The sequence below is a fragment of the Leguminivora glycinivorella genome, chromosome 24 (assembly GCF_023078275.1).
Source record: "Leguminivora glycinivorella isolate SPB_JAAS2020 chromosome 24, LegGlyc_1.1, whole genome shotgun sequence".
NCBI classification, from domain to species: Eukaryota; Metazoa; Arthropoda; class Insecta; order Lepidoptera; family Tortricidae; genus Leguminivora; species Leguminivora glycinivorella.
Window position 1 is genome coordinate 12,739,549 of NC_062994.1, and position 17,153 is coordinate 12,756,701.

Genomic DNA, 17,153 nt, shown 5'->3' on the forward strand with positions numbered 1-17,153 from the left:
AGCAGTCCATCGGCTCTGCAGCGGTCTCTGCTCGCTCGCTCGCTCCCGTCTGCTCGCCAGAGCATGCTGCTTGCTCGGATGACTCCTCAGCTTGTTCCATATTCACGGAAATCAAGCACTACCCTCCATTAAACAATGATTGTTGATGTTTTGAAACATCGTTATAGAAACACTGCTATACACAGTGAATCATTGTTCAATTATTGAATTATTCAGCACAGTAAACGTATTTTGCTACGAACAAAATGTATTTCATACGTTGATAAAATTATTTGTTAGGATTTTTTTCAATAAACGCTTGTGTAGCTAACACCAAGGCTGATCGAAGAACTGTCAATTGTGACATTTTAGACGCGTGGAGCTGTTTAAGATATGGTTAAAACTTCTACAACCTTTCCGACATCCTGTTGACGGGTGAATCTAATTAGCCCTAAGAAAAGCTTTCAAACGCGTACTTAAACTTGACTTAAACAGCGCCGTAGAATTGTCAATGTCAAAAATGACAGCATATATTTCGCGCTTGTCGAGTCGTGGTATTATTTTCAGTTTTTGTTTAGTTTATGTTTATTCTAAATAGTCTTCACGCGCAGTGATTTACTTTACGCGTGCTTAATATTTGTGTCTACGAGTTATACAATTATGAACAGTGTTACACAGCTACTTTCTAGGTTTTATTTAGACTTCAAATTTGTGGCGATGTATGCACTTTTAGCCAACAACTTGAGCGCGTATGTTTGTAGTACTGAAAGTTGATGTTGAAGTAAACAGCCCGTACAGAATACCATGGAGCGAGCAGGCAGATATGAGGACCGGGTCGGTAAAATAAAATCAGACATATCTAAAGGTAGCTTATTTTCATGTAGTGCGCTCATGAACGTCAAATTAAGAACTACACGGGCTCGAAAGCTGAATTTGCACCCGCATATTATTGCTACAAGTTGTGAAACAAAAGTATATTCAAGAAAGAGATAGCTACATTTCAAAACTTGCAGCAAAAATTTGCATTTTTGAATTCAGCTTAACACAACATCTTTTTTCTTTCTTGTTATTTGGATATTTACCATAGCTCTTGAGAGCCTCCGAGAGACTCCAGTCTGTTGTACTGACAGTAAATTTGGCATAGTTTTTACACTTTTTACGTAAACAATTGTCATTTGTCTCTAACCTAAAGAGCAAACTGTGTCCTATTGTGAGTCTGGGTGTTAGGTTGCTAAAATCAAATGTGTTTCAGAATCCACTGGAGCTGAAGCTGATGTGTCTGATGATAAAGTGCATACGGCCATCGGTTATGGTGAGCGCTTCTCCGAGACCCGAGCTGGAGGCCGCTGTGTGTCGGATTGTTGCACAGCTGATGTGCCAGCGGTACCATGTGCTGTTCAAGTTGTGGTGGGTTGCAGTTTGTTTATTTAGACCTAAGAACTTGATGCTGAAATGTGGCTTCCATACAATTGAAATTATTCTCTAATTTTTATCCCATTTTTAATCAGTTTAAACTATTGTTTGTTAAAAAGACTTGATTTTCCTTAGATTGTGAACCCTTATGGCCTACTTGTATTAACTACTCACGTGATTTGGATTTTCATAAAATTACAGTACCGGTCAAAAATTTAAGTTCACTCCTTGTTTTCAGTAAAATTGACTGCTTTAGAGAGATAGTTTTTTGTAGTTCAGACGTCAAAATTTGTTTCGTAAACAATTTATATTTTTTTAACATCTGTTTCCCTCAAATCTTATAGGCTAAATAATTATTTGGCCTATATTATCTGGCTAAAACTGTGTTTCGTGTAAAGATGTGTCTCAATTAGTGGCAAAGGCAAGGCCATAAATATAACTAGCATTTTGCCGTCATGTTTATTAGATTTTAGTGAAAGAAAGGTACGTGAATTGTGTCTAACTAGTAAAACAAATCTCCACAAAACAATAAATATAAGTTGAAAACATATTTCGACTACCAAACCGAAGATAATTATCGTACAAAAGTACTCATTTGTACCGAAATCAAAGGGTGAACTCAAACTTTTGACCGGTACTGTAGCTCTAAATTGCTTTGACATAAAATTAGTCAAACATTTCCATACTCCGCTATGTAGCCACAGCTACCGCAAGCAATTCAGAGGTGTGCTAGGTGCTAGCTTGTAGCTCTAGCTACTGGAAGTATGTGAGTAGATCATTTTACTTTTAGATTAACTTAGATTGTGAGACAAGCTAAAAGTAAAATTTTGTTTAACATCAACCAGGCTTTTCCTTCATAACTTGTGCTTACAAAATAAATACAAATGTTGTATTGTATTGTATTTACTCACTAGCTCGGAAACACGTGTTTTGTCCTTTAATACCAGCGGGTAAAAACGCATTTTATCCACTAGTGGGTAAAGTAATTTGACCTTGAATATAATCAAATTAACTGCTTTAAAATTGATAAAAGTAGGTGAATCTACTAAAAAAGATGATTTACCACCTGTGGAACTACTGGAAGCAGTGATAAACGCATTTTTTTGCGTTGTAGTTTCCTCGCTATAGTGAGGCGAAAAGTTTTGTGTTACACTCGGGTGCAAATGTATTTTACTTCTCGTGTGTTGAAAAACTCGCAAGTTCAGGATTCTATTCTCGAACCACTCGCTTCGCTCGTGGTTCAACTATAGAATCCTTTCACTTGCTCGTTTTTCAATTCCACACTCGGCGTTAAAATACAACTTTGCCCCCTTGTATAACAAATAACTATTATTGCAATTCACATGTACATTACAGGTTTTACAAGTACTTAAAAGTATAGGTAGGTACACAAATGACACATGAAGCCCTGAGGGGCACAGCAATAATTAATGTAGGTAGGTAGGAGGCATTTCGCTTATACAAATATAGGTAATTATTTCCTATAGAAATTAATGATTATAGTTTTCAACAAGGGCTCTTTTACATGTGAATAATTCAGTTCAAATTCAAATATGCCTGATAGAGTGTTAGGTTAACGTGTGAACGCACTTTTTTGTTTGGTTATTCTGTCCATTAACATAACTATACTTTTGATGCAGGAGCGACTTACGAGCGGCGACGCTGCGTAAACTACGCGCTCACCTCGTCCGCGGCGACTTGTCCACATCTTACGAGCGACTATCCACACTTGAGTGGGCCGTTGTTGACCTGCTACTGCTATATGATTCGTCTCTCAATGTGGTAAGCTAGTTATATACATGTATTGAACCCAGGACGACTTGTATTTAATGCATTGCTCTATTTTTTTATAAATTAACTGTTATATAAATTTTAACTTACCTGAATGCCTTAAGGCGTTAAGTCCGCCATTTGTACTTTTTATTGAAAATTTGTGCAATAAAGTTTAATAGTTATTTGTTATACAAGGGGGCAAAGTTGTATTTTAACGCCGAGTGTGGAATTGAAAAACGAGCAAGTGAAAGGATTCTATAGTTGAACCACGAGCGAAGCGAGTGGTTCGAGAATAGAATCCTGAACTTGCGAGTTTTTTAACACACGAGAAGTAAAATACATTTGCACCCGAGTGTAACACAAAACTTTTGCCCTCACTATAGCGAGGAAACTACAACGCAAAAAATGCGTTTATCACTGCTTCCAGTAGTTCCACAGGTGGTAAATCATCTTTATTACTAGATTCACCTACTTTTATCAATTTTAAAGCAGTTAATTTGACTTTATTCAAGATCAAATTACTTTACCCACTAGTGGATAAAACGCGTTTTTACCCGCTGGTATTAAAGGACAAAACACGTGTTTCCGAGCTAATGAGGGGAAAATAAATTAATAACTTTATAAATATAAATAAATAAATATTTAAGGACATTCTTACACAGATTGACTGAGGCCCACGGTAAGCTCAAGAAGGCTTGTGTTGTGGGTACTCAGATAACGATATATATAATATATAAACATACTTATGTACATAGAAAACATCCATGACTCAGGAACAAATATCTGTGCTCATCACACAAATAACAAATAAATGCCCTTATCAGGATTTGAGCCCGGGACCGCGGCGTAGCAAGTAGGATCACTACCAACTGCGCCAGACCGGTTGTCATAACTTCAAAACGCCAAAACTTTATTGCTATCACAATATAGTTGCTTTTTAACTACACTGTGGCGTCGACGCGAGAGGCACGTGCTATAGCTTTAGATTCAGAAGCGCTGTTCGCAGTGAACAATAGAAACAAAAGCTTTGAAAACTTGAGGCCAGAACGTAAAAATGTCTTATAAGTTTGTTGTCTACAGGCGGCTTACTTCCACCCGGCCCAGCTGGTGGCCCTGGAGCGCACATTTAAACTGGTCCAGTCCTTACACATAGAACAAGAGGACGGACCAGTTTCACCAGACAAATGGACTCAGGCAGCGGAGGCCTACTGCAAGAAGTAAGTTACAGCTATCGCAGGTGTATGGGTGTCACCTGTACAGCTAGTGCAGGTCTGTAGTGAGAGACCAGACTAGTGTCTCGAATGTGTCGATAGAGTTAGACAGCAGAGGTGTGAGAAGTTACAGTACAGCTGTTGCAGGTGTATGGGTGTCACTTGTACAGCTAGCGCAGGTCTGTAGTGAGAAACCAGACGAGCGTGTCTCGATAGGGTTAGACAACAGAGGCCTACTGTGAGAAGTTACAGTACAGCTGTTGCAGGTGTATGGGTGTCACCTGTACAGCTACTGCAGGTCTGTAGTAAGAAACCAGACGAGCGTGTCTCAATAGGGTTAGACAACAGAGGCCTACTGTGAGAAGTTACAGTACAGCTATTGCAGGTGTATGGGTGTCACCTGTACAGTTGCCTTACATCCGTGAGGAGTGTGAGGACAATGTCTACAGATGGTCAATAGTCAATAGTTTATTGCAAGAACATAGTGAGATTACATAAGATGATAACATTGAAAAACAGTTCTTATGTTCTACCAAGCAAGGCATGCAATAATTAACAATTATTTACAAGTATGTACAACAATATATAAATTAGAATCAGGCAGCAGAGCCCCCTTCTTCCCCCCATGTTGACAACAAATCAACAATACACCGTTTTTGTTTTCCGTTAAATTCGACATGACGTTAGGTTCGTTATCGGGAACCACCCTGTATAACACTAGTTAAATTCGCAAAATAATGTTCAGTAATAATTTTTATTATTTTAATATAACTCTATAACTAAGAGTTAAGACGCTAGTTTCTTAGAGAAATTAATTGTGTTTGACCTAAAGAACCATCCCTTAAAGTTAACGGAATTCAATAAAACAGGTTGTATATCCTGCTTTATCCCGGCATTTGCCGCTGCTTATGGGAGCCTGGGGTCCGCTTTGACAACTAACGGTCCTTTTTATTTCACCTTGTATATGTACAAGACGCGAGCATTTAAAGTGTTGTGTGTTTGTTTGTCTCATCCATACTATACTAATATTATAAATGGGAAAACGTGTGTGTCTGTTTGTTTGTCCGTCTTTCATGACAAAACGGAGCGACGTATTCACGTGATTTTTTAAGTGGAGATAGTTGAAAGAATGGAAAGTGACATAGGCTACTTTTTGTCTCTTTCTAACCCCCACTTCCCTAGAATGGGGGGTGGTAGTTTATATGGAGCATTCCACAATTTTCCATAAAAAGCTAAGGTCTAGCGGTAAGAGCGTGCGACTTTCGATCTGGAGGTCGCGGGTTCGAACCCCGGCTCGCACCAATGAGTTTTTCTGAACTTATGTGCGAAATGTCATTTGATATTTGCCAGTCGCTTTTCGGTGAACAAATCCTGAGGAAACCTGACTGATTTCAATAAGGCCTAGTTACTAAGGTTGGAAGGTCAGATGGCAGTCGCATTCGTAAAACTAGTGCCTACGCCAATTCTTGGGATTAGTTGTCAAAGTGGAGCCAGGCTCCCATCCGTGGCAAATGCTGGGATAACGCAAAGAGGACGACGATGATATCTCTCTTTCGTGCAGCGGTGCAGAGTTGTCAGCAGTGGCCTTGCAGCGTCGCTGGCACGAGATGAAGATACAGGCACGGCAACGCGCAGGTGGACCCCTCGTGGAGGACTTACATCAAGCCATCATACACAGGTATCTCATAAACTCATGTATTCCCAAAATTGGTGGGGTTGGCAGAGCGCAAACCGCTCAAGTTTCAGGCTTGACTGAAATTGTAATATAGCAGTGACAGGTATAGGGTTGCAAAAAAACGGTTTTTTTCTGGCTTGAAAAAAAAACATGAAAAAAAAACAGTTTTTTTCTGGAGTATGTTTTTTTTCTAAAGTACGAAATCTCAAAATTTGAAAGTAAGTAATGAGCAGTTCCCGGCAACTTTGTACATAGCCACGTCAGCAAATTTTAATTGATCCTATTTTGTTACCAACAATTAGTAATATAAGTTGACTTTCGTAAGATATAATATACAGGTTAATTGTTATAATTAAGAAAATATAGATACTAGAGAACCTTAATGACGAAATAAAACTTAATAAAATCTCAATTCATCAACAAAATCTTGGTAACAAAGTAGGAATTAATAAAAACAAATTTAACTTTTTCCTTAATTTTTGTACAAACTTTTCGAGAACTGCTGTAATACTTTTATACGGTTTTTTAGACTTAATGTTAACTATTAAACGAATTTAATCAAATAACTTTAATTTCTGGTCTTATAAAAGTAACATTTACGAAATCTGTAGTTGGTAGTTATCACTTTTTACTGTTGGCAACACCACCGCCTCTCCACGCTACACGCAGCATCGGGGATTCCCCAATAAACGTTTGTATACTGAATGTTAATTGAATTAAAATTTACGTTATTGTTATTGAAACACGTTACAACTCACGAAAAACCGTTATTGTCGTATTATTTGTTCATCTGAAAAAAACCATATTTAGAAAAAAAACCAAGGAGCTCGGTTTTTTTCATGTTTTTTTTTTTACAATTTTGAAAAAAACATTTGGTTTTTTTTCCTATTTACATCCCTAGACAGGTAGCCAGGCTAGAGTTGCAAAAAAAAAAACGCTTTTTTTTTTCTAGCTTGAAAAAAAAGCCAGTTTTTTTTTCTGGAGTATGTTTTTTTTCTAAAGGTCGAAATCTCAAAATTTGCAGAACAGTTAATACTTTTATGTTTTTTAGACTTTATGTTGACTAATGACAAACAGACAGACAGACAGACACGTCAAACAAGTTTAATTTCATGCTTAATTATCGTAACATAACTGACAGTGAGTTAAGTTTTGTTAACAACTTATGTTAATTGGGGTCCTAAATTCTGAAAACGCCTAATGGTATATAATCGGCAGGTATCCACATGTGACACAAGCAGAGTTGCCGACATGGCGCGATCTGGTGACGGCAGGGAAGGTGGCCGAACCCACGGTACATTGACTTCACACATAATCAATATTCGTGTACATATACCAAAGACATGGACAAAAACGTACCTCAGTACCATACAGAAAAAGTACGGTGGCCTATAAATGGCGTTACACCTTTGGGGGACGCTCGGCTAGATGGCGCTAATATTCATATTTGACATTTTAACTCATATCAAACTAAGAATATGAGCCAAACTGTCAAAACTGAGGTTCAAAAGTTTTGAGCCTGTATCGAGAGATGGCAGTCTATGCACTGTGATTACACCTTTTACTTCGACAGTAACACTCTATGATACTCGATACTCTTTGACATATACGAATAAATTGGGCGAGTGGTCTAATGGTAATGACGTTAGCCGCGTAAGCTAAAGACCCGGGTTCGAACCCCGGCTCGGCCACCAGTGGGCCTTGTCGTTTTTTCTTTCGTGTATGTTATCTATTTCAATTTATATGCATAGTAGTGTGACTTGAAAAAGAACAAATGAAAAAATATTCAATAAAATAATTTGATTTGTTCTCTAGTTGTAGCTCATACTATTATTCATTAACCCGCTTGCTAGTCACGTGCATATATTCGGACGCCGATATTACGAGTTTCAAATATTTTTGATAGAATAAACCTTAAAAACACGAGATTAATGAAAAAAATATTTAAGTTACTAGTCATCTAATGATAATATGTAATATATGTATGTCTGGTAGGTGGTACCAAGCTTCCGGCCAGCGGCGATACGAAGGAAGCCGATGAGAGAGATAGAACCGCCACAAGAGCCAGAAAGCGGTGAGTATACATACATACACACACACACACACATATTAAAATAACTTCTTAATCGTCGATCTTAACTTTCGCTTTGATTGTTTAAATTTGAACCTGCTACTACTGACGAAATTTCCAAAATTATTGATAACCTCAATCCTAACACAAGTTCAGGACTAGACGGCCTAAATACAAAAACAATAAAGTATCTTAAGAACCTAATCCAAGAAAACCTAACAAATTGCATAAATAAAAGTCTTAACGAAGGTGTTTTTCCTGACAGCCTGAAACTAGCCAAAGTGTCACCAATCTATAAATCTGGTACCCAATCTGACCCAAATAACTATCGCCCGATTTCCGTTCTCCCAGTAATTTCAAAAGTATACGAAAAAGTCTTATATAACCGTATTAAAACATATTTGGACACTATACATTTTCTTCACGAAAAACAATACGGGTTTCAACCCCAATCAAACACCCTTTCGGCAACAATTGATATAGTAACAAGACTCAAAGTTAACATAGATAATAAGCAGATCGCATTGGGCGTTTTTATAGACTTAAAAAAAGCATTTGATACCGTCAGTCACAGCCTATTAGTACAAAAACTACGAGCAATTGGTATTGCTGGTACAGCATTAGATATACTTAAATCTTACCTCACAAATCGACGCCAAATAGTCAAAATACAAAATTATCAAAGCCAAGAAAAAGCCATATCGTGCGGTATCCCTCAAGGCTCAATTTTAGGACCGTTACTCTTTCTTATTTATATAAATAACCTAAACGAACTCAGCCTTAAAGGTGATGTTACACTATATGCAGACGATACTAGCCTCTTTTATTTTGGAAACTCAATCAGTACTGTTATAAACGATGCGCAAAATGATTTGGACCTATTAAATGTTTGGTTTCAGTCTAACTTATTAACAATCAACAGTTCAAAAACGAACTTTATCATATTTGCAGCAAAGAATAAAAAAAATACCGGAATTTCCACCTCTTAAAATTAATAACGCAGTCATTCAGAAAGTAGACAAGGAGAAATATCTAGGATTAATACTGGACAAAAATTTAAATTGGAAGCCGCATATTGACAAAGTTAAATCTAAACTAACATCATTAACCGGAGCCTTGCGGAACTTTGCAAAAAATATTCCAACTCAAGTAAGGTACACCATATATAACTCACTTATAAAACCGCACATAGACTATTTAATTGAAGTATGGGGTACGGCGGCGAAAACTAACCTCCAAACTCTACAAATTGCGCAAAATAAACTTGTGAAAGTGCTATTTCAATATAATTATTTAACACGAACAGAAAACATTTATAGTGAAACGAAACTGTTTAACATAAATCAAACCTACATATACTATAATTGCCTATTAGTAAGAAAAATACTTAACAATGATATAAGAAGTCAATTAAATTTCACTAGAAAACACCATGTGCAAAAAATAAAATTACGTAATGCCAATGACTTAATTTTACGTCCGTCACGAACAAACTATGGACGTAAAAGTATTCTCTATGAAGGTGCTCAATTATTCAATAAACTGCCAAAAAATATTAAAGAAGCAAAATCAATGCCACATTTCAAATCCTTACTTAAATTTCATATTTTAAAACATGTCTAGATGGTTAGTTTATATAATTATAATACCGTTTACGTAAAAATATTAACGTAATTAACACAATTAAAATAAAACAAAATAACGATAAAATACCTATACTGCTACTCAAAAATATGATTTAAACAATATTGTTCTTAATATATGAATATAAAATCCAACTACGCTCAGCGTACGCATGCCGCATCTAGTAGTAGCCTTTCCGTGAACCAAATTGTAAACTTGTTTTGCATAGCGACTTGCGCGTTATCGACTCATCACCGGCGCCGCCCGCTTTGCGCGCGGCCTGTTAGAATAAGCATTATTTTGTATAACTACCTCTTTTAGTTAAGTTAAATTAAGTCATTAAGTTTCTTTGTGCGCTCTAAACTAAATTTATATATTGTTGTATACTAATCTCGTTAAGTGAATTGTATGTAATTCTTATGAGATTAAATGATCTTAAACCTAAAATGACCTCAATACTTAATACCGGTCTGGCGCAGTCGGTAGTGACCCTGCCTGCGCCGCGGTCCCGGGTTCGAATCCCGGTAAGGGCATTTGTGTGATGAGCACAGATATTTGTTCCTGAGTCATAGATGTTTTCTATGTATATAAGTATTTGTATATTATATATATCTTTGTCTGAGTACCTGCAACACAAGCCATCTTGAGCTTAACGTGGGGCTCAGTCAATCTGTGTAAGTATGTCCAATTTTATTTATTTATTTACACGGTGGCGATTCAAAGTATTCTGTCCGTTTGACTAACTTATATATTTTTAAAAGGAAGAAGCCAAATATCCTATATAGATGCATGAATTGTTAGACAACTAGAATAATAATATACATACATCATTACATATACTTATAACAAACATGCGTTTTCTGAAAAATCATTAATTGAAAATAATTGTGGTTCTCCCAACAGAAGAAACTGATGACACTGAGGACGAAGTACATGACAAATCTTATGATAATCCAGCCATCGTTGTACCTGATGAAGAATATGATAGTTCTAGCAATGACAATGTAGAAGAACCTCACTGTGATAATACAAGTAATGTACAGGCAAACAAAACCTGTGGAAAAGAAACTGATAAAACAGATATGAAAGTAGAACCAGAGATAATTGAAATAGACGATGATACTCCAAGTATAAATGATCCTGTAGAAGCAACCAAAGATATAGACTTGAATAATTTTGATGCCGTGATTGTCTATGACAGTGATGACGACGTTCTTGATGTGCAAATGGGCAATATTGTCGCAAATGCAGAAAACAATGAAAACGCTGAACGTAACAAAATAGGACACCCACTATATGAAATACTTACTGATTGTAAAATTGAAAGGTATGAAGACAGTAAAACGATTTTAAAAGAAATTGAAGATAAATCTTTAGAAACAGTTAATTTTACTGACAATGCGACTGAAAATATAGATGTAAATGAAGAAAATTCAATGGATATAGTAATTACAAACGTATGGAGTGAAAAGGACTTAACACCTACAGTTAATGACGATAATATAATAGAGATTGATGACCTTGATGTTGAAAATAGTCTTGATAATTTAATAGAGAATGATGGCCTTGATAATGTAACAAAAGATTGTAGTGACAATATTAATAGTGATATCGCCAGTAATTTAAAAACGGCGAAATGTGTAGTGCATTTGGAGTTCGCAACAAGTAAAATAGGTAAGATTTTTACTATTTTATGTGGAAGTTTACGATCCTTGCATTTTAGATTTTTTTAAATATCAAAAAAAAAAGCCCCTCTATGTAAAATCAGTATTTTTTATGATTAAAATTTTGAGTAATTTTGTTCAACGTTGCACTTATTACTGATAAAAAAATGTTTTATTGAAACAGTAATCAAATGAGCTACTTAAACAAATTTTATTCTTCGTAAAAAAATACAAAATAATTTATAATATAAATATTACCAATTACTGTAAATTGAGCATACTCGTACAATTTTAAATAGCTAAGTAAATTCAAATTAAAAATAATATCTTCTATAACGTAATCTTTTTTGTAGATTCCAAGTTGTTGATGCGTCCAACTGTCTCATTGGAAAGGATCAACTTAAACCCCATCAACAAAGCAGAAACTATCGGAAACCCTCAAAAAAACATAGATTTTACCAAACTTGTATTCAAAAACAAACATAATGATGACAAAGAATCTTTGAAACTCAGGTACGAAAATGATTTATTGGAAAGGATAAACTTAAAACCCATCAACGAATCAGAACATTCAGAACCTGTCGAAAACCCTGAAAAAACCATAGATTTCACCAAACTTGTATTCACAAAGAACCATAATGATGACAAAGAATCATTAAAACGCAAGAACGAAGAAAATTTATTGGAAAGGATCAACTTAAAACCCATCAACGAATCAGAACATTCAGAACCTGTCGAAAATCCTCAAACGATAGACAACAAACTTGTATTCAAAAAGAATCAGAATGATTACAAAAAATCTTTGAAACGCAAAAACAATGAAGATTTAAACAAAGAATGTTTAGATTTCGTAGATTTCACCAAATTTGAATTCAAAAAGAAAAAGGACAAAGAATCTCTGAACCGCAAGAACTATGAAGATTCAAACAAAGAATGTTTGAAACAATGCAAGTACTGCGAAGTACTTCAGGATAAGAAGGGTAGAGACACTAGAAAGGTGAAACTACCGGATTTAGAGAAAGTTAGGAATGATAATAAAGGTATACTGACAGCTGAAGTGGCGCCTACAGTAGCAAATACATCAGAAGATCCGCCACCATCGATAACAGAACCACAAAACGTTTTTCGAGTAAGTTATTTGCATATTTTTGAAATATACCTAGAGGGCAAGCAAATCTTGTCACTAAAAAGGCGGCAGATTTGAAAAAAGGGGGAAATGTTGTAGCGATCCATAAAAAAATGAATTTCGCGCCTCTTTAGTGCCAAGATTTGGTTGACCTATATCTATTACTACCAAATTAACTATTGTATTGTATTGTATTGTAAGAAGCATTTGTTCTTTCAGTGCGGTTGCGCCCGAACCAAGCGAGAAAACACTCACGCCTTTTCGAATACTTTGAGCCAAAACCCTTCAATCGACCAGCAACAGCAAGATATTTTAATAAATTCCAACATGCAAGATCTGCATGACCAAGAATGGAATTTAAATGTTGCTTCCAATTCAATATCCGATCTGATGCTCCAAATGACAGAAGGGATGAAGCATTTGAAAGACCGAATACGTTATACTTTGAAGACACAGGGATTAGATATAAAAAATAAATCAACAGACACAATGACCGGTAAAAATATAGAGACAAAAACCCGGTATGAAAAAATAGCTGTCACGGGAGTTTCAAAAGTCGCACCGGTACCGGTGTCGCCGGTGGTAACATCCGAGTCGATACCGGTACCAAAACCGCCGCCAATACAGTTACCCATACCGGTACCAATAGCTCCCAAGGTATTAACACCCAAGTCGACACTGGTATCAAAACCACTGACTGAGTTACCAAAGCGAAAAATAAAGCATACCAAACCGGTACCAATAGCTCCGAAGGTATTAAAACCCAAGTTGGCACCGGTACCAAAACCGTCGACTGAGTCTCCAAACTTTATTTGTATGTCAACCAGACCGGCACCAATAGCTTCGTTGGTGTTAACACCCAAGTTCACACTGGTATCAAAACCACTGACTGAGTTACCAAAGCGAAAAATAAAGCTTACCAAACCGGTACCAATAGCTCCGAAGGTATTAAAACCCAATTTGACACCGGTACCAAAACTACCGGCCGTGTTACCAAACCTTGAAACGCCGAAAGTATCCGAACTAATACCAACCCTGCCGATAAAGCCAAGCACAACAAAATCCGCGTCAGAACGTCCATTGACGATAGCATTCCCAACACTGTCAACGTCAAAAATATCAACACAGAATCCATCAAATGTGTTACCATGCTCGCCGAAAAAAATTACCATTTCGAAAACTGCGCCAAGATATTCACTTCCGATACTAAGTCCTACACTGTCAATGTCAAACAAACTGGTAGCAGCACCGCCGACGGTGTTAAAACCCAAGTTGACATCAACGCCAATACCAAAATTGCTGACCGAGTTACCAAACCTTGAAATGCCGAAATCATCAAAACTTATACTAACTCCGCTGATAAAGTCAAGCACATCAAAAACCGCGTCAAAACGTTCATTACCAACACTGTCAATGTCGATGTCAACAACACAGAATTCATTAGAAGTGCTACCATCCCCGCCGAAAAAAATTACCTTCCTAGGTAATTATTATTCACCGACGGTACCATTTCCTACACAGTCAATGTCCAAACTTGTGTTAAAATCATTAACATCTAATCCCACGACAGCCTCGAATCTTGAATTCATGCCTCCATCCGTGGCAACAAACACGCGATTAACGTCCGAACTTGATAATGCACCAGCTATTCCGCCAACAATATCTAAACCTACAAAATATGTACCGGTACCAAACCAGACTTTAATACCCAAACCAGAACCACTCAAATCTGAAAGTCTGTCGGAACCTTCCGCGTCGTTACCAAATCCGCCGATAGTAGCAATTAGATCTGAACCTATTCTGGAACCAACTGAAAGCAATACAAATGATTTTGATCTAATTTTCGCTATATATACTGATAATTCAACAGTGGACTCAAATGACACACTAAAAACATCTACCATGTTAAACACGACAAAACCAGAATCTATACCAGATCTACCAACAACTTTAAAACCGAGTGTTGAATCATACATAAGACAATCTCCGAAAAAACCAAAAGGGCCATTTGATTTAGAATTCGTTAACATTGGAACCTCTAAGAGCTTCGTTGAATACAATGGTAAGACCAAAGTTTCCCAATCGACCACTGAACAGATGAAAAGAGAAGAGGAAATTAGCAAAGCAGTGGAGTTGAAACAGATGAAGAGAGAAATTAGAAAACCAGAGATAAAACAGATGGAAAGAGAAATTAGCAAAGCAGTGGATTGGAAACAGATGAAGAGTGAAATTACCAAATCAGAGATGAAACAGATGGAAAGAGAATTTAGCAAAGCAGTGAATTGGAAACAGATGAGTGAAATTACCAAATCAGAGAATTCAGAGATGAAACGTGAAATTATCAGATCAGTGGAGATGAAACAGGTGCAAAGTGAAATTAGCAAAGCTGTGGAGATGGAACAGATGAAGAGTGAAATTATCAAATCACTGTGGATGGAACCGATGCCGAGTAAAATTAGCAGAGCAGTGGAGATGAAAGACATAGTCAATAATAATGGTCCGTGGAGAATGGAGGATGAGTCGCTTGAAGAGGCGGAATTTGATATGAGCTTTTTTGCTGAAGCTATCCATGTGTATACAGACTATTGACCGTCGGATTCGCCTTGTGAGAGATCTGTCAGATCTGACACGTTGTCAAATTTCCGATTTCCGGTCACTATTCAGTATCCTACCTAACGGCCTAGCCACGACAATGGTCTAAGGCGTCTTGCGGCAGCGGCAAGCGGTAAGTCACAAAAACAAAAACGCAGCGCGCGCGAGGCATGCCACGACCTTGCCGCTGTTCGAAATCGCGCGCGGGTTTTTACGGGCCTACTCGCGGGAGCGGCGCGCGGGGCGGCGCGCGACGAGAACAACTGTAGCGCGCCGCGCCCGCACCGCCACGACATTACAGCGGCGCGACCGGCCTAGGCGGCTAGATGGGGCTAGCGATTCCGCGCGGAACAAAACATTTTGTTTTTATTATGAGCGTCTTGAACCCGAAACCTTTATTTAATGAAAATTGAATTGTACTTTCGCGTATGTAGTATGTAAAAATGTTTGCAAACATATTTTTTTTTCTATAGTATTTATTCGTATTTACTCTTAATTTTTTTCTAAGTGTTTATTTATATTAAGTATCATTTAACTAGCCATAAAATAAATTCCATGTACTTAGTCATCACACATATTCTCTTGTACAAGACGTAATTGACAAATAAAAGCATTCTATGCACTTTAGAGTCATATTCGACAGTAAAAAACATGTTTTTAAATATGAAAACGTTCTGGCCGCTCCCAGGCCCTGCCGCCGCTTCTAAAAGTACGTGGCATGGCTAGCACCCGCGCGCGTTTCCCGCGCAGCCCAGCCGCCCCGCTCGCCGCCTTAGACCATTGTCGTGGCTAGGCCGTAAAACTTCTAGTTTGATGAAAAATAACTTCGGTGTATAACGTACATATCCCAATTTAAAAAAATTTCCATTAGTTATACCGTAATTTTAGCTAATTTCCCCGTATGATGTAACAAGTGTTTACTTATAAATGAAACGTGTTTTTCTACGTATATTTTTATATTAAAGATTTGATGTCAGTTTTTTGCAATTTTACAACAAAGATTATGATTTATTGTAATACGATGCCTTATTTAATAGCTTGGTACAATGCCTCAAGGTCCTATTTTAGACATTCGCTAGACTTTAAGTTTTGTCTTAGTTTCTTATATAATTATGTAAATATGTTCATGTAAATAAAGAATTACACCTTACACCCTTATTTAATAATTATATTCGTCGTTTAATGTAGTACATTGTAGGTTAAATAAGATATTATATAATTACAAGGAGAATAAACATTTTGTTACTTAAAAATGTTATTATAAGAGCCACAAGCGAGGGCAAAGTTGTGATACGTCATTTATAAACGTCTTCAAATAACACATTTTGTTTGTTAGAATGAGACGATATTTTAAAGACTCAAAAGAGGTTTTTAAGACTCTAAGAAGAATAATACAGTTAATTGTTTTACATAAGAGGATATAGAAAATATATAAATTATAGAAATCTGAGTCAGAGAGAATTGAACTAATTTGTAATTAATAATAAGAAATCTAGGGGGAAGGCCTTTGCCCAGCAGTGGGGCACTATAGGCTACAAAAAAAAGAAACTTCTGAAAAAATACCACTTGAGCTGTTGAAACGAATTAATTATGTTTTAGTTATAAGAATTATGTTGTATATTCATCACAGTAAAGCTGATTATTTTAATAATACCAAGGCAGTTTTATTTTTATTTTTTTTATGAAATATAGGTATAATCCTAAATACCTGCTTCTTGAAGAACCCCATATCATAGCGCAAGGGGAAACACCTCAGAAGGTAGCTCATTCCACAACTTGCACGTTCTGGGCAAAAACGAGCGAGGCCCGTTTGTTCTTGGTGGATTATCTTAATGAAACAATGAACCTGAATAAAGATTGTACTTAGGTATATATAAGACGGTCAACCAAATGTTGGCACTAAAAAAGGCGGCATAAGTATTTGAATAAGTTGTTATAAATTGAAATAGGTATCTTAAACGAAAGAAACAACGGCAAGGCCCACTGGTGGCCGAGCGGGGAATCGAACCCGGGTTTTCAGCTTACG

The 17,153-nt window shown here is 36.8% G+C and overlaps 1 protein-coding gene and 1 non-coding gene across 4 annotated transcripts; both read left to right on the forward strand.

Moving 5' to 3' along the window:
* Window positions 1-528: 528 nt before the first annotated feature.
* On the forward strand, window positions 529-16,779 carry LOC125238770 (proteoglycan 4-like). 3 transcript variants are annotated; one of them, XM_048146206.1, is made up of 12 exons: window positions 529-813; window positions 1,232-1,386; window positions 3,033-3,174; window positions 4,246-4,382; window positions 5,938-6,054; window positions 7,270-7,345; window positions 8,047-8,125; window positions 10,649-10,678; window positions 10,715-11,419; window positions 11,763-12,538; window positions 12,755-15,211; window positions 15,928-16,779. In XM_048146206.1, exons 1-11 carry the CDS (start codon window positions 784-786, stop codon window positions 15,122-15,124), a joined length of 4,617 nt encoding a protein of 1,538 aa, XP_048002163.1. In that variant the 5' UTR covers window positions 529-783; the 3' UTR covers window positions 15,125-15,211; window positions 15,928-16,779. The 3 variants fall into 3 exon arrangements, with proteins under 3 accessions (XP_048002163.1, XP_048002161.1, XP_048002162.1); XM_048146204.1 differs by having other exon boundaries at window positions 10,649-11,419; window positions 12,755-15,208; window positions 15,925-16,779; XM_048146205.1 differs by lacking the exon at window positions 15,928-16,779 and having other exon boundaries at window positions 10,649-11,419; window positions 12,755-15,279.
* Trnat-cgu lies at window positions 7,671-7,742 on the forward strand. Its single transcript has one exon. It is a non-coding gene; the product is annotated as a tRNA-Thr (tRNA).
* Window positions 16,780-17,153: the final 374 nt, after the last annotated feature.

Bases quoted from the DNA above. Each gene is read 5' to 3' on its own strand.
- LOC125238770 (XM_048146204.1), top strand. From the start codon at position 784: ATGGAGCGAGCAGGCAGATATGAGGACCGG. The intron at 814-1,231 runs GTCGGTAAAATA...AATGTGTTTCAG, and splicing joins CAGGCAGATATGAGGACCGG to AATCCACTGGAGCTGAAGCT. The intron at 11,420-11,762 runs GTAAGATTTTTA...TCTTTTTTGTAG, and splicing joins GTTCGCAACAAGTAAAATAG to ATTCCAAGTTGTTGATGCGT.